This window comes from Medicago truncatula, chromosome 7, assembly GCF_003473485.1.
Source record: "Medicago truncatula cultivar Jemalong A17 chromosome 7, MtrunA17r5.0-ANR, whole genome shotgun sequence".
Taxonomy (NCBI): domain Eukaryota; kingdom Viridiplantae; phylum Streptophyta; class Magnoliopsida; order Fabales; family Fabaceae; genus Medicago; species Medicago truncatula.
Window position 1 is genome coordinate 13,619,326 of NC_053048.1, and position 19,122 is coordinate 13,638,447.

The 19,122-nt window shown below is 33.5% G+C and overlaps 1 protein-coding gene across 1 annotated transcript; it reads right to left on the reverse strand.

The window, feature by feature from the left end:
* Window positions 1-2,927: 2,927 nt before the first annotated feature.
* On the reverse strand, window positions 2,928-5,604 carry LOC25498039 (glutaredoxin-C6). The gene is made up of 4 exons (XM_013592776.3): window positions 5,416-5,604; window positions 5,207-5,295; window positions 3,473-3,571; window positions 2,928-3,184 (listed from the first exon to the last, which is right to left on the reverse strand). The coding sequence occupies exons 1-4, from the start codon at window positions 5,469-5,471 to the stop codon at window positions 3,105-3,107; spliced, it is 324 nt and encodes a 107-aa protein (XP_013448230.1). The 5' UTR covers window positions 5,472-5,604; the 3' UTR covers window positions 2,928-3,104.
* Between the last annotated feature and the right edge of the window lie 13,518 nt (window positions 5,605-19,122).

Genomic DNA, 19,122 nt, shown 5'->3' on the forward strand with positions numbered 1-19,122 from the left:
AACATGAATCTTATCACAATTCAACAACAACATAGCATAATTTATCAATTTGAGCATAATTCAACATATATCACTTTCTCATACTTTGAACATGAAATTTCACCAACAATTCAATTATCAACAACTTCATGCATTCAAACATAACATCATAATTGGAGCACGAATTCTAACAATTATGAACAATTAATCGATTACTCAATGAATCACTTATTCATACAACAATTGAAAATTTACACTAAAAATGATTATGATGAATTCTAACCCCCTTACCTTAATTATCACCAATTCCTAGCCCAAGCTTCACTTTAGCTCCTAAGATCTCTTCCAATTCTTAAATCTTCAAGCTCCTCTTCTCTCTAACCCTTTTTCCTCTTTTCCTTCACTTTCTCTCTCTACCTCTCTCAAAATATCTTTTGTAATGAAAATTGTGTGATATTTTCTCTTAAGACAATTCTTATATAGTTTATTCCTTTAATGGGCTTAACCCTAAACCTTAGTGGACTTAACCTACTCCAACTCAATTCCAAAATGTTTCTACACACACAATGGTAACATACTATTAACGGTCACTTAACGGTAAAATACTAATTACTACCCTAGTAACTTAGTAAAATAATGGTTCTCATTAAACACTAAAAATAATTCTCACTAAATTACTAATTTACCCCTCTAGCACGAAAACCCATGAAAATGCACCCAATGATGATTAATCACACACAAGCACAAATAAACACACAATAAAAATAATTAAAATAAATCTAACGAAAATCGGGCTGTTACAACTCTCCCCCCCTAAAAAGAATTTTCACCCTCGAAAATTACCTGAAGGAAACAACTCTGGATACGAAACCTTCATCCTACTCTCCGATTCCCAAGTGGCACTCTCACTAGTTGGTCCAACCCAAATCACTTTTTGATCAAGACAATCTCCTTGCCACGCAGACGTTTCACTTCATGGTCCTCAATCCTCATGGGCCAAGTCTCAACGGTCAAATTATCTCTTACTTCCAACTCATCCACTTGAATCACATGAGACGCATCATAAACATACTTCCTCAATTGAGACACATGAAACACATCATGAAGATTCGACAAAGACGGTGGTAACGAAATCCGATACACTACAACCCCAACCGTCTCAACAACATCAAACGGTCCAACAAAACAAGGAGTCAACTTCCGACAATTCAAAGCACGACCAACTCAAGTTATAGGATTCACTCTCAAAAACACATGATCACCAACCTGAAACTCAATTTTCTTTCTCCTCTTATCATAATAACGCTTCTGTCTACTCTGAGATGCTTTCATCTTCTCTTGGATCATCTTAACCTTTTCCGTAGTCTCTTGCACAACTTCCGGTCCAGATAAGGATGAAATATTCTATTCATATATTTCATGAAGACACCTGGCGCATTGGATACTCCAAATGGCATCACAGAATACTCAGTGTCCATACCTCGTTCGGAACGCGGTTTTGGATATATCTTCCGCCTTCACTCTGATCTGATGATATCCTGATCTCAAATCAATCTTACTAAACACCTCTGCACCAACCAGCTGATCCATCAAATCATCAATCCTTGGAAGAGGATACTGATTCTTAATTGTCACCTTGTTCAACTGCCGATAATCCACACACAACCTCATCCTTCCATCTTTCTTCTTAACCAACAACACTGGAGCACCCCACGGAGAAACACTCGGCCTGATAAACTGCTTCTCAAGCAACTCTTCCAACTGCTTCTTCAATTCACCCAACTCTGATGCAGACATCTGATACGGCGCAATCGAAATAGGACTCGTTTCTGGTACCAACTTCCCTCTCCGGCGGTAATTCGGTAATGTTGTCCGGAAAAACTACTGAAAACTCTTGCACTACCGGCAAATCACCAACTCCTTTCTCACTACTTTCCTTCAACGATGGAAACATCATGAACACACAAGCTTAAGTGGTTGATGTGTTATCAGTATTTTTGCAAGAATTAAATTTTATAATAAACTAAAATTACGTAGTACAAATAATTGGTTAATTTCCTAGCTAATATAAAAAAGCATGTGCTTTGGCAATTTGATTTGTTTAGTGTTTACATTTTTATTAGTATATTTACTTAAACAATACTGTAATGATACAGAAAATATAATATTATTTTATACAAGTAAAAATTGCCACGTCACTTTACAAATTGTTAAATCATTATTCAATTTGTATTAAGAAATTTTTTTGAAATGAATAATAGGTTTATGTTTTTAAATTTAGAAATTGAGACTAAAATTGCGAATAAATAAAAAACTAGATAAAAAATGCATTTTATAATGCATTTTCCCTCTAGTTGTCATTGCTTCTGGCTCTGATATTCTTCCTAACCTGCTAATGGTTTGTACAATCAATTTAGAACTAATTCAGAACAGTTTAGATGTACAATAATTGAATCATTTTGAACAAGTTTGGCACAGAAAAGCAGTCTCTCAACTGTCTAAAACTAATTCAGAACTAAAACACAAGTTTTTGTACCAAGACCACTTTTTGAACTGTTTAAAACAGGTCAGAAACATGAACAAGTTTTAAAATTGGTTTTAAAAACAAGTTAATTAATAGAAGAAGTTCTGTTTTGCATGATAGACCAATTCAGTTCAGTTCAGAAATTAAGACAACAGCGCGCCTAACCTTGAAAACGCAAATTGCAAAACTGTTAGTTCAGCCTTTTCCCAAACAAAACCATGCCCACAACTTTGGCAAAGTCGGTTTGGATTGATAAGAAATGAAAAATTCATAAATTGTATTCTAGGCTTGCACTTCTGATTAACTTGCTTACCAGAGCTCCAGCATTATAATCACTTATTGGTACCGATCGAGTAAAAATTCTTACTAGCAAAATAAGTTCCTAGTTGGAGAATTTTGAGGTGAATTTAGAGGACAGTATATCTATTGTCAATCACCAAAACTTCTTAAAGTAATAAACATTTAACGGAGTTCTAGTTTAAACTTTATTGAAAATCACAAGCAAGAACAAACACCAGTTTCAAAGTAATGAGTTACATTTGCTGTTACTCAAGGATTTTTATTACAATAGTTACTTCATAACCACAAACCAAGCTCATCTTTATGAGGTTGAACCGGAAATAGCTCCAGCAGATGTCAGCAGGGGTACCAGCTTACCCTGGTTTTGCAAGTTAGTTGTTGCTGCATACAAGCGGAAGGATCAAAAAAACAATTCAATAAATGAAATGAAACCAGTTATTAGGAAACTTGCAAAGATGTTAAATAGCAGCACTATAGCGCAATAGCATAGTAGAATTTGAACAAATTGCTACTGTTCTGCTATCCGCTATTTAGTACAAAATGTTGTCAAACAGCAACTGTGGTAGAGCTATAGTATTGTTGCGCAGCAAAATTTTAACAAACTGCTTTTTTCTATGATTCACGAATGGCAACAATGCATAAATGTATTCAAAAAAATCTATATCTTACAGTCACAGCCACCAATGTGGTTGCCGCCAATAAAAACATTTGGCACAGTCCTCTGACCAGTCCACTGGGCTAATGCTCCTTGGATCTCACTTCCATCAGCTGCATAAACACTTCAGCTAATTCACTTGGTTTTCACAGACAAAACACATAGAAATCATGGAAAGAATAAACAAAAGCAAAAAATATACACAAGGAAATCCAATTAGTAGTGAATTCTACAGATTTTATGCATAGATTCCCATCTGACTGAGTGAAAATTATATATTATTTGATATTTGATTATATATAAAACAACTATGGATCTATAATTTTTGTGGAAAGCAATCCCTGATCCAACATAGGTTACTAATGCTCGATATACTTTCCAGCTTCAGTAAGTGTGCATAGAAATCAATACCTCAGTTCACTTTTACCTTCTGCCAGTAAATGAAACAGAAAGATTAATTGAAGGAACCTTCATACACACTTTACTGAAAACTCATTGCTGATAAATAAAACACAGTTTAGACATTATCCAGCACATCAATAAAACAAACATGAACCCTGTATCGAGAGGAAGGACTAGACAGTGCAAAATTATAACCTCCCAGTAACATAACACACATCAAAATCGTGCAAATAAAGTGATTAGGTGTCAATCAAAAGCAGAATTTAATGTCAAAAAAGCGTCTGAAAATGAACACAATACAAGACCAATAAGTAGTAGTTACAAGAGGAGTGACACTAATATCAAATTATTTCTACATCCTTAAAAAAACAAATGATTTGCAGTGATCTTGCAGGTTAAAAACAGTAACCGGTGAAACCTATGTTCACAAAATATTCAAAATGAAGTGTGTTTGGTTTCATGGTAGGGAAAGCTAAAAGTAATTTCAGACACAATTGATTTTGACATGTTTGGGTGATATCGATTGGAATTGATTTGCCTTAAAATTCTTGTTCAACTCACTTCTAAGTGAAACTATACAAACATAAACCACTTCACATCTTATTCACTTTGAACAAAAATCAATTTTTTCAAAATCAATTTTTGTCACCGTAAAATCAAACAAACATGGAGTTGTTTTATATTATGCTGATGAGGCCACTTTGATTAGAAAAATGAGTGTTTTTATTTATTTTATTGAGGCCAAATTCATTGACCTAATCAAAGCCAGCTAAAACCTCACATGTAAAATGTTGTTTGACCATTTCACATTCACAAACTCATACTAAAGGTGGGGACAAATGTTTGACAAGTCATTAGAAAAAGAACATAGAAAAATGAATCGGGTGAAAATGATTTCATAAATTGATTTTGGAAAATTGATCTCAGTTTATGTAAAAGTTAAACAATAAATTTTAAATTGAATTTAATTATATAGACAAAAATTCTAAAGCCAAAACGAATTCCACCTGATAACACTCAAACCTATCAAAATCAATTATACACTTCTAGAATCAATTTCATCTCTTCCAAGATTGAAACCAAATATGCACATGGGTTTGTCGCCGAGGTTAATCACACATCATGATGGTTTTGTCAGAATCATAGTGAACCATCAATATTGTTCAAAAGCTACTGTGACTCGCCATGATTCTGACAAAGTGAATCACGTTCAATTGATTTAAATAATTCCGTAAAACAATTTATTAACCCTAAAATATAATAAAGTATTCCTAGAAGGGGAAAAAATAAAAAAAAAAACAAAAAAAAAAATTAATAAACAAATAAAACTATGTGAAAGCATTTACATTCAGAATCGAGTTCAACGGCTTTGAAAGTGACACCCAAATCAGTGAAGAGTTTCTTCACTTGAACGCAAAAGGGACAATAGCTTTTGCTGAAGAAAAAAAATTCAATCAATCAATCAATCACCGAATTAAACAAATCAGCGTTGTTATTATTACAAACAATAAATCAACAGAAAAAAAAAATGAAGGAATGAGAGAAAAGGATTTACCTGAAAACGACGACGGGATTGGAAGACACGATCTCCTTTGCCTTTGGTAGTGCCATTTTGCTATGCTAACGAATCTCGAACTTCTCTACTTTTTTTATTACAATTGTTGAAATGAAAACCCTTCAACCACGCACCGCTTCAACACGTGTGGAGCGAATATATACTCTCTCTCCCCAAATTAAAATGAGTAAGCAAACAATTTGGTCTTATCTTTGTATGCAAGTGATTATCAAATTAATTATTGATTAGTAGTACTAGCGAAAAAACGGACACTTACGTGTCAATTTTTCTATTTTTTTATTTTATTTTGTTAACATTTGAAAATTATGATCAATGTTTTTTTTTTATGAAATTTTGATTTTATTAAAACTAAAAATATAAATATTTTTTGTTTTCATGATTATCTATTTTAATAACACCAATAATATAACAAAAAAAATATATATAATCTTAATAATTTTTATTATTGAAAAAGTTGTGCAAGGGTAAGGTATAATTAGAATAATGAAAAAGTACATATACATATACTTATCTAATTTCTTACACTTTTTTAAACAATAAAGGAAAAAAAAACATACATATATAGATTAATATCGTGGTTGTTACATTTTTTTAAAAAATTTAAATTTATTCTTATCTATTTGTTACACGCGTTATTTGTATTGAAAATTAAAAGTATTTTTGGAAAGAAAAAGCATCCCAAAAGAGCGGAAAGGGTTTTCTTTCTTTAGATATAGTATAGATTTCAAAATAGTCTTTATCTTTATCAAAAGTTTTTCAATTAGGTCTTTATCTCTATGTTTTTATGACATGACCATATACTTAATTGAGAAATTTTGTCAAAGACAATGACTATTTTGAATATTGAAATACACGACGACGACACGGCGGAGGGTTCTACACAAATAAATTTGAGAGAGATGGTGAGGGTGCATTCTCTCTCTCTTTGTATTCACTATTTTTCTGACTTTTTTTCTTAAGCAAATCTCAGCCATTATTTTTTTAATGTGCCACGTGTCAAGCTCATATGCAATAAACTTGATATCTCAATTTTCTAAGGAAATTGAGAGGATCTGCACTCAAATAATCAATCTTTTCATTTCTTTTATTTGGAGAGATAAAGATACAAAGAAGTTTGAAAATAATTAATAGTGGTGGGACTCAACTAGTAGTGGGACCAACTATAACACCCTTGAATCCCACATATAATATTTAATAATAATTCGACAATAAATCAATTAACTTCAAGGTGTTACCTCACCATTAATCCAAAACATGCAAAGGTCGTCAATTTCATAAATAGTCACAGGGAAAATACATCTCACACATCATAAAGTCAAAATCTCAAAAGTCTTTATGTAGCAATGTTATACTGCAATCTGTTGTTTCAAAAAAAGAAGAAGTTGGAATTAATTTTGTACTAACATCTATCATATATGAGTAATAATGCTTCCAAATACTTCTTAATAAAAACAAGGCTTTAATAAGTGTTTCATCCCTGCAATTAAGGGTCGCTTAAAATTTGGTCCCTGTAATCGCTAATCCTAGCAAACTACCCTTGCAAACGTTAATCATTTAAAATTTCGTCCCTACACTCACTTAATTACTCCCATGTCATCAAATTAACAAAATGACATGGGAATGGACAAAAATACCCTCATCATCCTTCTTCTTCCTATGAACCCAGAACGATCTGAACCTAGAATCCAGAATAAACAATTCTCAATTTCGAAGTAGTAAACTTCAACTTCTCAATCCAAAACTCATTAATCCGCCAAAATAACCAAAATCATATCCACTATGAAAAGTTATCCAATGAGCATTATCATTCAAAACAATCCCAGATGACATCAAAAGCTCACCGAAACGCCTAGCATCGATACCATCTTGATTATTCTTCTTGAAATCAATTCCACTTTGTCTCAAAAGCTCAATTGAATCATTTGCGAAAACATCCTCATTAACATTAAATTCTCTAAAATTGAATTACCATATGCAATTGAACAAACTTCAACATAATTCAACAAGCTTCAAAACATATCAACATTATCTTTTAGGGTTTGGTAATGATAATCATAACTGCTCCTGAAATTCCCAACATGTCGAAGAACAATACTAGGGAATGAAACCCTAAAAGCAAAAGAAGAACAACAACACTAATAACAAAGAAATGAAATGATTTATCGAAACGGTAACGGTGGTGTTACGAAAAGTAACACAGGTGGGAAACAAGATTCACACCTCCTAACCCTCAAAGCTCTGGAAAGTTTGGGTAAAAAAAGCAAAAAATCCAAACCTTCATCTTCAATAACAAATCCTTCCATGTGTACGATTCTTTTCCTCTTCCAACGGAGCTCGTTTCAAATCCGCCATCAATAAATCCAACAGCTTCGCCGCCGTCAACAAATACAACAGCTTCGTCGCCGTCGTGATGCTCTTAACCACTAAATCAAACGAACGAACCCAGAAAAACGCTGTGTCTGGAAAACCCAACAAACCCGGAAACGAAAACGATTGAGAACGGTAGCGTTGTTGCCGTCGCCAACCTTCTTCATGTACGCTAGAAAACGAACCGATGAGTTTTTTGAAGCTCAAATCGATTCTGTGAAGGTTTGACAAAGAACTCAAAGAGTTTGGGAGAGACCATGATAGTGAATTGTGTGAAAGATCAAGAGATTCGAGTGATTTGAGTGTGGTTATGGATGAAGGGATTGAACCAGAGAAGGTATTGGATCGGATAGGAGTTATTGAATCTGGGTTCTTTGTAAGAGTTATTGAATTGGTGAAATGATTAAAGTATAATAAAGGTTCTTGTAAGATAGGAAGAAGAAAGGGAGAATTTTTGGTTAAAGAAAAGAAGAATTTCTTGTATAGGGAAGAAGAGAGGGAATAAGGAAGATAAAGCCAGGGGGTATTTTGGTCTTTTCGCATTTATTTGATGAGTTCAGAGATAATTTTGTCCATTCATGTGCATATGAATGAATTAGTAGTGCCACCTCATCAGATTAGTGACATGGCAGTGATTAACTGGGTCAAAGGATAAAATTTTAAATGATTAAACATTGCAAGGCTAGTTTGCAAGGATTAGCGAATATAGGGACCAATTTTTAAACGACCCCTAATTGCAAGTATTAAATACATATTTAAGCCAAAAAACAATGGTTCCAAATAAAATAAAATAAAATAAATTAGATTGAGTTAAATAAAAAAACTGATGTTCGTAAAAAGAAAAAAGTATTACATTAGTGACGATCAACAGGAACACAAATTTTATTTTAAAAGTCAAAGCCATTTGTACCAAAACAAAAGTCAAAGAGCCACAAGAAATTTTTTTCATTATTTACACAGGAAAAATAATGATCTGTTGACATCAAGAGTGAGAAAAGGGATGTGTGTATGTGGTGAAATCTTTTTTAGAGCCATATGCATTCAATCACTAATGAAGAAAGAGAAATGGTAAATTTGTCTTTTACAACTAGGTGTGGTATGCTAATGACCACCTTCTCATTTATGGGTGGGTGGTCTCTAGCAATACCACATATATATATATATATATATTACACATCATCATCACAATCACATATTTACCACATGGACACACATATAGCTATGTACACATCTTCACATAATAAAATACACGACTCCCACATAGACTCATATGCATGCAATGCTCTAGACGACTTTATATGCTTGTGGTACCGTTTTGGATATCAGAGTTATGTTACCGAGTGATCCCTTAGCAGCAAGATTATTTGGATAGATCGAAGTTATGTTACCGAATGATTCCCTTAGAAGACTATGAGTGCATAGACTTCAAGTATAGAGCCGACAATGCACAACACCATATAACTGATTTGTTCACACCATTGTATAATATATCACCACATCAACACATGATTGCATCGTCAAATCAATACATTCATACATCAACAATTCATTATCACCAAAATAATCATCATCATATATCATCGTCATGTTTATCACATCAACATCATCTTAATATTCACATCATCGTGTTTATCACATAAACATCGTCATAATATTCACATTATCATGTTTATCACATCAACATCGTCATAATATTCACATCATCACAATATTCACATCAATACAACATCTCTTCGTTTAGTCAATTTGCATCTATTTGACACTTACACTTAGTTAATCCATGTTTCATTCACATATCAATAATAAATTCAACCATTATTCGTAATATTATCATCATCATCATCATAATATAACCAATTGCAAGCTAACATGCCATAATTATCATTTCACTAAATCTATTTTCACCATTCACCTATGTTCGTCTATTTTTAATATTCACCTAAGCCAAGTTTCATTTTCACATACATACTCATCATTCCTACATGTCATCTCTATTTCTAGCATCACAATAGTTTAAGCATACCAATACCATTTCATTTGGGAAAACTCTATCTCATTCTAATCCATTTTCATATTTCAAGTTCTATTTCATTTCATCTCTAAAATAACTCAATCAATTCATCATTACTTCATAATTAAATCACAAGTTAATCAATATCCATTTTAATCATCAAGTTTATGCAAGAACATTCCAAGTTAAATCATTCATGTTATGCTAACTCATTTCATCAAAATCAAATATTCATCATCATGGGTAAATCAAGTATTCACATCTTTAAATTACACGTTATTTTCACATCATTATATATGAAGCCTATATAGTTTTACTTTAAATGTTTTTTATGATGTTCTTTAGTTTACTCTTCGATGATCATATTGGTCTTCGTTTGTCTAGCATATAGCGTTGTTAAAGCACCCAACATCTATGCGTCATTGTCCCAGGATTCATTTGTGTCATGTGCATTGTAACGCCCTATATTTCTATTAAATTGATAAAACACGCGAATAAAACATTTATTTAAGAAATAGACGCTACGTCGTCATACAAAATCAAAATTCATCATGCATGCATAAAAATCTCAACATTCGCAGCGGATATATAAACCATATACTTCGAAGCATACATGACATGATATCAAAAATACCAACATAAATGTTCATCAAGTCCCAACAAACGGTAAATCTCCAACATGAATAAATAATCCAAACAAAATCTAGACCAACAACAGATGCCTAGATCATAGCCTATCCTAGACCCTACTAAATCGATACTGGAGATAGCTCCCGATATCCGACTAAGCATCAATCAACTCACCGGAGCAACTAATCCTGCACAACGTCTACCCATCCATACAGACAGGTAGGCGGTCAAAAACCACTGGGGGTAAGTATTACATCAATCATAATCCACATGAACAGTTAGACATGAATAAACCAATTCAAGTTCCAAATAATTGACGTGAATAATTAATCTCAATAATAATTCATAATGATAAATCCAAATATCACAACCACAAGTATGCCAATTATTCCATATTTAGGACTCATGCAACAAAATGATATGTCCCTAAACATGACACATAAATGCATGTGGTACCGAATCACCTCAAGGTCGTCACCTTCGATGCAACAGAAACATCGTATGTAAGATTTCACACCCGTATTACATAATCACCGAAGTAAAAGAGCTCAACCCTTTTACAACTATAAGACTCAACATGACTATGATGCATGGACATACAAGTAAGGACTCAACAATGCAAATCACCTCCAAACTTTCACAACAATATAAAGGACATATTCCAAATATATTGATCATCTCCTCAACAATTACATTATTAAGTAATTACGTCCACACAACATTCAAATCATAAATCAAATAAGAGCCATCATCACGTTATCACCATAGTCATCAATAATCATCAACATCATTAAACATCACATGATAAATATCATATCCTTCATATAATAATTCATTCACACATTTCATGTAGTTATATGAAACTAGTCACAAGAGGTCATAAGATATATAACTTAAAAGAATCATTTCCGATAAGCCGTATCAAGTGGCAAACGGCCAACATTGATAACTCTCAAGTACGGTAACAATATAAAGTTTGAAAACTCACCAAACAATCTTAATCAATCATGTAATTAAGAGCTTAATCCACTTACAAACTATTAGGCGTTAGTTCAAAGAATAGCTTAAGTTCGTATGATAAAACCCAAGTTAACATTTTTCACATTCCCACCCAAAATTCACGTTTAACATGATTAAGATGTTTGACCAACATTACAAGCCTTACCTAAGTCTATATGAGTTGTAGGTTTAACTTGTAATCTCATTCATTTCATAAAAGTTCAATTCATCAAAATCCGGAATTCCAAAAAAATATGCAAGTTTCAACCCAAAATGAAAAATCCCAAGTTTAAGTAAGCTAAACATGTTCCAGTAGGTTTAGGGGTTCAAACAGATGTTAAACAAGTTGAAAGAATCGTTTTACAAAGCTCGGATTGACCCCCCTAAAGCCTGGAACAAAAATCAAAAGTGGCTGAAACTGGGTCCGTTCGCTTAAGCGAACAAGTTCCAGAAGCTACAGGCATAATTCTGCAGAAGAATTTTACAGGTTTCAACTCCTTTCACCCAAAACTCCCAATTTTGTTCTCCCAATGCCCAAATGTGTTTCCAGAGGTTGTTTATAGGTCAATATAACTAAAATGATTCATAATGACACCACAAACATGAAAACAAATGACATTTGCACCAATTCACCAATTCCTAACCCCCTTACCTTAATTATCACCAATTCCTAGCCCAAGCTTCACTTTAGCTCCTAGGATCTCTCCAATTCTTGAATCTTCAAGCTCTTCTTCTCTCTAACCCTTTTTCCTCTTTTCCTTCACTTTCTCTCTCTACCTCTCTCAAAATATCTTATGTAATGAAAATTGTGTGATATTTTCTCTTAAGATAATTCTTATATAGTTTATTCTCTTAATGGGCTTAACCCTAAACCTTAGTGGACTTAACCCACTCCAACTCAATTCTACAATATTTCTACACACACAACGGTAAAATACTATTAATGATCACTTAACGGTAAAACACTAGCAACGGTCACTTAACGGTAAAGTACTACTTACTACCCTAGTAACTTAGTAAAATAATGGTTCTCACTAAACGTTAAAAATAATTCTCACCAAAATTACTAATTTTACCCCCTAGCACGAAAACCCATGAACATGCACCCAATGATGAATAATCACACACAAGCATGAATAAACACACAATAAAAATAATTAAAAATAATTCTAAAGAAAATCGGGTTGTTACATGCATTGCTTTCATATTTGAAACTTAGCCATATCTCAACTTTTTGATCACTAAATCGATTCATTAATATGTGAGTCGTATCATCAGAAGTTTATGACTTCGAATGAAACGATTCACCAGTTTTTGAATTGCATCATGCCTGAATCGATTCGTTTTTTGTTTCAGTCGTATCATACAAATTTTCTGACTTGCACTGAATCGATTCATAACAGTCTGAATCGCTTCATTTTTCATCTTGGGCTCACTTGAATTGATTCAAATTTACACTGAATCCTATCAATCATCATAGGCCTATGGCTTGTATTTTTGTTGTTTGAATTGATTCACTACGTTATTTTTGGCCAAATTTTTGCACTTGCCACTTCTTTCTATATATACTCACTTCCTCATAACTCTCAAAATATTGAATCATTTGCATCTATTCTCTCTAGGTATCAATCTTTCATGGAAATTGGTTGGGTTTAATCAAGATTATAAAGTGAAGTGAATAGTCGGATTCAACCTCCAAAGGTCCTGGGGGTTCTTTCTAATTGTTCTTGTGTTCAAAGGGATCCATTTTCTGGATATAGCATCGAAGAGCTGGAGTGAAGAGTTCAAAGGGTTGCATGGTTATATTGAGGATTCGAGGACTTCAAGAAGCACCAAATTTAAAGTTTATTTGAAGTTTGGGGGAGTGCTTACATAGGGGTTGAAGAACTAGGATAGTTCCAAGGAACTCTTGTAATCACATTTGTATTCAACATTGTTACTACTAGTGGATGACCTTGGTGGAGTCGTTTTTCACCAAGAAGAGTTGACCTAGCTGGAAGTAAGGGTGGGAATAGGCCAGGCCAGGCCAGGCTTTGATAGGCCTGAGCCTGGCCTACAAAATAAATCACAAGCCTGAGCCTGGCCTATGGCCTATCATAGGCTATTTTTCTAGGCATGGCCTGACCTATTTAAAAGCCTAGACTGGCCTGAAAGCCTACTTACAGGCCTACTACACATTAAGGCCATCAAATAGTTCATTTGGCCTACTAAATAGGTTAAACATGTCTTAAAGCCTACTTGAAAGCCTATTTTACTACAAGTAAATTTCAACTAGATTAAAGCCTACATAAATGCCTATAACAACAAAGCCTATTAAGGGACTAATAGATAGATTAAAAGATGTTTATATTTTTAATATATGAAATTATTTTAATATAAAAAATATTTTTAATAAATAAGTATTAATAGGCCGGCCTATTAGGCTTAACAGTCTTTTTTTGAAGCCTAAGCTTGGCCTATTTAACTAAATAGGCTTTCTAAAAAGCCTAAGCCTAGGCCTATCTACTAAACAGTCCAGGCCAGGCCAGGCCATAGGCCCTTGTAGGCCGGCCTGGCCTATTCCCAACCCTAGCTGGAAGCGAGGACGAAAGGGTGAACAACTATAAAAATATCGGTGTCGTTCTCTTTTACTTATCCTCTTTAATTTCTGTTAATTGTATATGTTAATTGATAGTGTAAAAAGTTGATAATTGATCTAAGTAATTTTTGATAAAAATTGATCTAATTATTTGAATTAGGTTTTTTATATTGTACTTGGATCAATTAGTTTCAATTCCTTTACAATTCATCAATTGCATATACAATGTGTTTTTGATTGATAGCTTGTTATAATTTCTTATAGGTTTCGATTGGAAATTGTCTAGTTTTGCAAATTGTCAAGAATTATTAATATTTGATTGTATGAAGATTTACATTGTGAACTTCTCAATTCTATTTTAAATCTCACTGGCACATAGTCTTTAACTTTTTTGTGATTGTTGGAGTAAGCCCTAATATCCAATCTATATTGATTGTGTTTGACTTTGTATCATCATATTGATATATATATATATATATATATATATATATATATATATATATTTGAATATATATAATAATAAGACATTTCTTTGTTGACTTTGTTTTGTTTCAAAATAATAAAGTTCCTAGAACAATTAGTCTGCTTAATGGAGCATTAAGTGTGACTTAATCGTGAGACCCATTAAATGAAAGGACATTATTCTTAAAGTATCAATAGTCAAACTTTATTGTGAAAAGGGATAACATTAAAACATAGAGACTATTGTATTGGTAGATCGATGATCACATCTCACGGATCATAGATAAAGAGTTATCCTGTCTTCACATAGGAATAAATATTAGGAGAAATATTTATACTGGATTGACCCACCATGCGAATATTACATAGTAAAATTTATGAAAAGTGTCATAAGATATTCTCATAGTGATAGTGGTGTATTCCACCCTTTGACCTAAAATCACTATGTACCATAGATGTTGGAGTCAGGTGCTTTGTCACCATACAAACGTTGTTTGTAACAAGATGACTATAAAATTGGTTGATGGGTACTCCATGAATCATGCTGAGAGACATGAGTGACCTAGATAGAATTTGCCCCTCCTACATAACATGAAAAATATCTACGGGCCCAATATTGAACTAGACAAGGGTGACATGTTATGTCCTGTGTTCAATATAGACATGAGGGCGAAAGGGTAATTATACACACAAACATTATCACAGAAAAGGTTTCGTCAGATCACATGACATTCTCGTCACTTGGGTAGAAGTGATGTGTTGCTAGATACCACTCACTGTTTATAATATTAAATATGTGATTTAATATTTTTGTCAACGTTACGGGAACCTATATGGTCACACACAAATGACATATAGATGAGAGAAATATATAAGTAAGACTTATTAGTAATTAAATAATTAAATATTAATTTATTATTTAATTTACGAAAAATAGAGAAATGCGGTCCACCGTAAGGTACAATGTGTTTAAGTGAAATATGGTGCACCGTAAGGTACGATGTACTTAAGTGCTTGGTTTGCTGACCACACAAGTGATTCTATAAATAGAACCCTTGTGCTGAAACATTACATAGTTTTTGTGAACACTTAACCTAATTTACAAAAGTTGTGAAACCCTAGCCACCATTTGTGTTCAGAACAGTTCATGAGGATCTTGAAACAAGTTGAGAATTGGCTTAGAACGAATGTTCAGAACATCAGGTACAACATTGACAGTCAACATGGATATGTGAAAAATACAAGAACTGATGAGAAGGACACTCAATCAAAGGGAGTTCAGTGCCATGAAGGTGAAGGGTTTGGACACATCAGAACAGAGTGTGCTTCATATCTCAAGAAACAGAAGCAAAGCTTGACTGTCTCATTGTCTGATGTAGATTCAAAAGGAGAAATGGAAAATGAATATGCTAAAGATATGACTGCCTTGACCGGAAGATACATGTATGATTCTGAATCGTGTGATGAAGGTTTGACTTATGAAGAGCTGGCTTTCTCATACAAAGACCTATATAGTAAAAGTGAAGAAGTCTGTAAGTTACTAGATAAGAAAAAGAAGGTCATCAATCAATTGCAGACTGAAACAAGTGATCATCTGATTAAAATATCTGAACTCAATAATGAGGTAACTCAACTGAACTCTCAACTTGTGCATTTGAAGAAGCAAGTAAAAATGATGACCATGAGAACTGATGTACTGGAAGAAATCTTAGAAAGTCAAATCAAAGGAAAACCAAATGGTATAGGCTTTGATTCTAAAGGTCAAAGTGAGAAAAAACAAAATAAGAATTTTATTTCTACCTTGAAAGATTTTGGTAAGGTAAAGAAGAAAGAGGTAGTTCAAGATATAAAATTTGTTGTTGTTGGTGGAAAACAAAATCTCACTATGAACAAATCAATGTTGCAACAACCCAATGAACATCAGTCTAAGAACAAGAAGATATCTCAACCTTGGATTTGTCATTATTGTGGGAGAGAGGGTCATATAAGACCATTCTGCTTCAAACTGTATGGATATCCCAATCAATCTAAGAATAAGTCATCTAAATCAGAAGTGAGAAATGTCAAGAAAGAGTGGATACCAAAATATAACAATGTAGGGCTAATGGTCCACACCTCTCACAGAACCTCATATAGTGAAGATTGATATCTTGACAATGGTTGTTCCAGACACATGACTGGAGTGAATAGTTATCTAAAGATGTAAGATCCTGTGATAACAGCTATGTTACCTTGGTGATGGATGTAACGCCCCTATTTTATTTAATTATTTTTAGTTGATTTAAAGTATTTTATATGATTTTTAAATCATTTATGTTGATTTGTGGTGTGGTGTATTTTATTAAATGGCTATTTTTAGTATTTAATAGAATAAGTGAGAATTAGGATTTATTTTGGAGTTTGGGGATTAAATTAGAATTTAATAGAATTAAGAGGAGTTAAGGAATATTGAGAGGTTATATTTATTAAGAAATAGAAAATAGAAGGGAGACAGTTTTTCACGTACAACAGAGAAAAGGGAGAAAAAGCCTTAGAAGGGAGAAGACCAAGAGAGGGCTGCGACTTCGATTATCTAAGGTAAGGGTGAGGCTAACTTGCAATGATTTTAGTTATATAATTCTGATTCTGTTTGGCAAAAGTTATGAATAAATTTGGTGAATTGGGAATTAGGGGTTAGGTTTTGGGAGTATGATTATTGGATTGAAAAGTGTAGAAACCATGGCAATTGTGTTAAGAATTGATGTTCAGGTGGTAGAATAATCATAGGTTAAGTTTCCTATCAAATTTGGGGTTTGGGTAGATGAAAATTGTGCAGAAATCGTAAAAGCATGGGAAAAACTCGCTAGGAGTTCGCTATTAGCGAAACTCCCTGTAACTATTTCGCTATTAGCTCAGTTTTCGCCATTAGCGAAATTGCCCAGTGACAGCATTCCCTGTTTTATGTTCTTGCGTCTGTTTCACGTGTTTCTGCTTTGAACTGGGTTTTGGTGTAAACATGAAAGTTGTAGATAATTTTGTTAGCTTTCCAATGACTTTGGTTTGACGTGAAAATGATTTTTGGTTTTTGAGTTATCATGAAAATACACCAAGGAGGTCTTACTAAAATCTTATGAAAATTCAGCATAACCCTTTTTAAGTTAATCCAAAACTTATGGGATAATTCCAAGACTCAAAACTAGAAGTAATATGAGTTCAATTAAGGTGTCTAAGAGTATTTAACCCATGTTATGAGTAGACCCTTGAGGTAGAAGAGAAGTTATTCTTGATTATACAGAGATTCGGAGAGAATGTTTATAATGTTTAATGACGTCGACTTAGGTTGATGAACAAATGAGGAGATAGTTATATAATATGAAAGATGTTGATATGAGTCCTACTTGTTTTATATGATCGTTATTATTATTGTTGTCTCGCTGCTTGTTATTATATGTTGTTGTTGATTGAATATGATTTGCTGCTGATTGTTGGTGTATGCATACATGCATTCAATTGGATTATACAAGATGCTGGTTCAGGTTGTAAGGTTGCAAGTTGTTGTTCTAAGTAACGGAGTCAGAGGATGTTGATGTTGACCAAGTTGGGGAGTGAGTCATAAGTTATTATGCACAGTCGTTGTCGTTGCCTATGTTGTCGTTGTCGTAGTTGAGTTGTATGTTGATATACACAAGTTGAGTCCTTTCATGATTAGGAAACCGTTGAGGGCTCATTCCCTGGAATGCTTTGTCATTCAAACTGTTGAGGGCTCATGCCCTGGAATGCCTTGTCATTCAAAATGTTGGGGGCTTATGCCCCGGAATGCTTTGTCATTCAACCGTGGAGGGCTTATGCCCTGGAATGCTTTGTCATTCAATTGTTGAGGGCTTATGCCCTGGAATGCCTTGTCATTCAAATTGTTGGGGGCTTATGCCCCGGAATGCTTAGTCATTCAACACGATGGAAATGGTGTTACCTCGATGTTGTTGTTGTCGTCGTTGTTGATGGAGAATTTGTCGTCGTTGTCGTTGATTGTATTGTTGTCGTTGTTGTAATTGTTGTTGTCGTTGAGTGAGTTATTGTTGTGGTCGTTGATTGAGTTGTTGTTGTCGTCGTTGGTTGATTTAGTAAGTGTTTTTAAAGATGAAGAAGTATGAATATTATTGTTGAATATATGCTGCTAATTATGTTATTTAATTAAGTTGATGTTTTATATAACTATTATTATTGTTTGTGAATCGCACCCCTTCTGCTTGAAATTGTTGCCCTTCGTATGGGTAACTTGCAGGTATTGAAGCTTATTAGAAGTGGTGGCTCAAATGTCTTAGGGCTCTGATACGTAACGGGATGGGAAATTGTTGTCGTGTTTTCATTCCTTATGCATCATTAAGAAACTGTTGATGTTGAATTTAATCTTTACAGATATTTTGTTGAGGCCGTGTGCCAAGGTTTTATTGGAAGTTGTTTAATGTTGAAAAATACTTTCCGCTGCAATGAACTGATATTTTATCAAAGTTGATTTTAATAAATAGTACTTTATTCTATTTATGGATTTTTGAAAAGCAGTGTAGCATGCCCGTTAGGTGTTAAACTCTGATTTACTTTTATATTTATGTTGTTGGAAAAACGGGGTGTTACGATGGAGCTAAGGGAAACATCCTGGGTA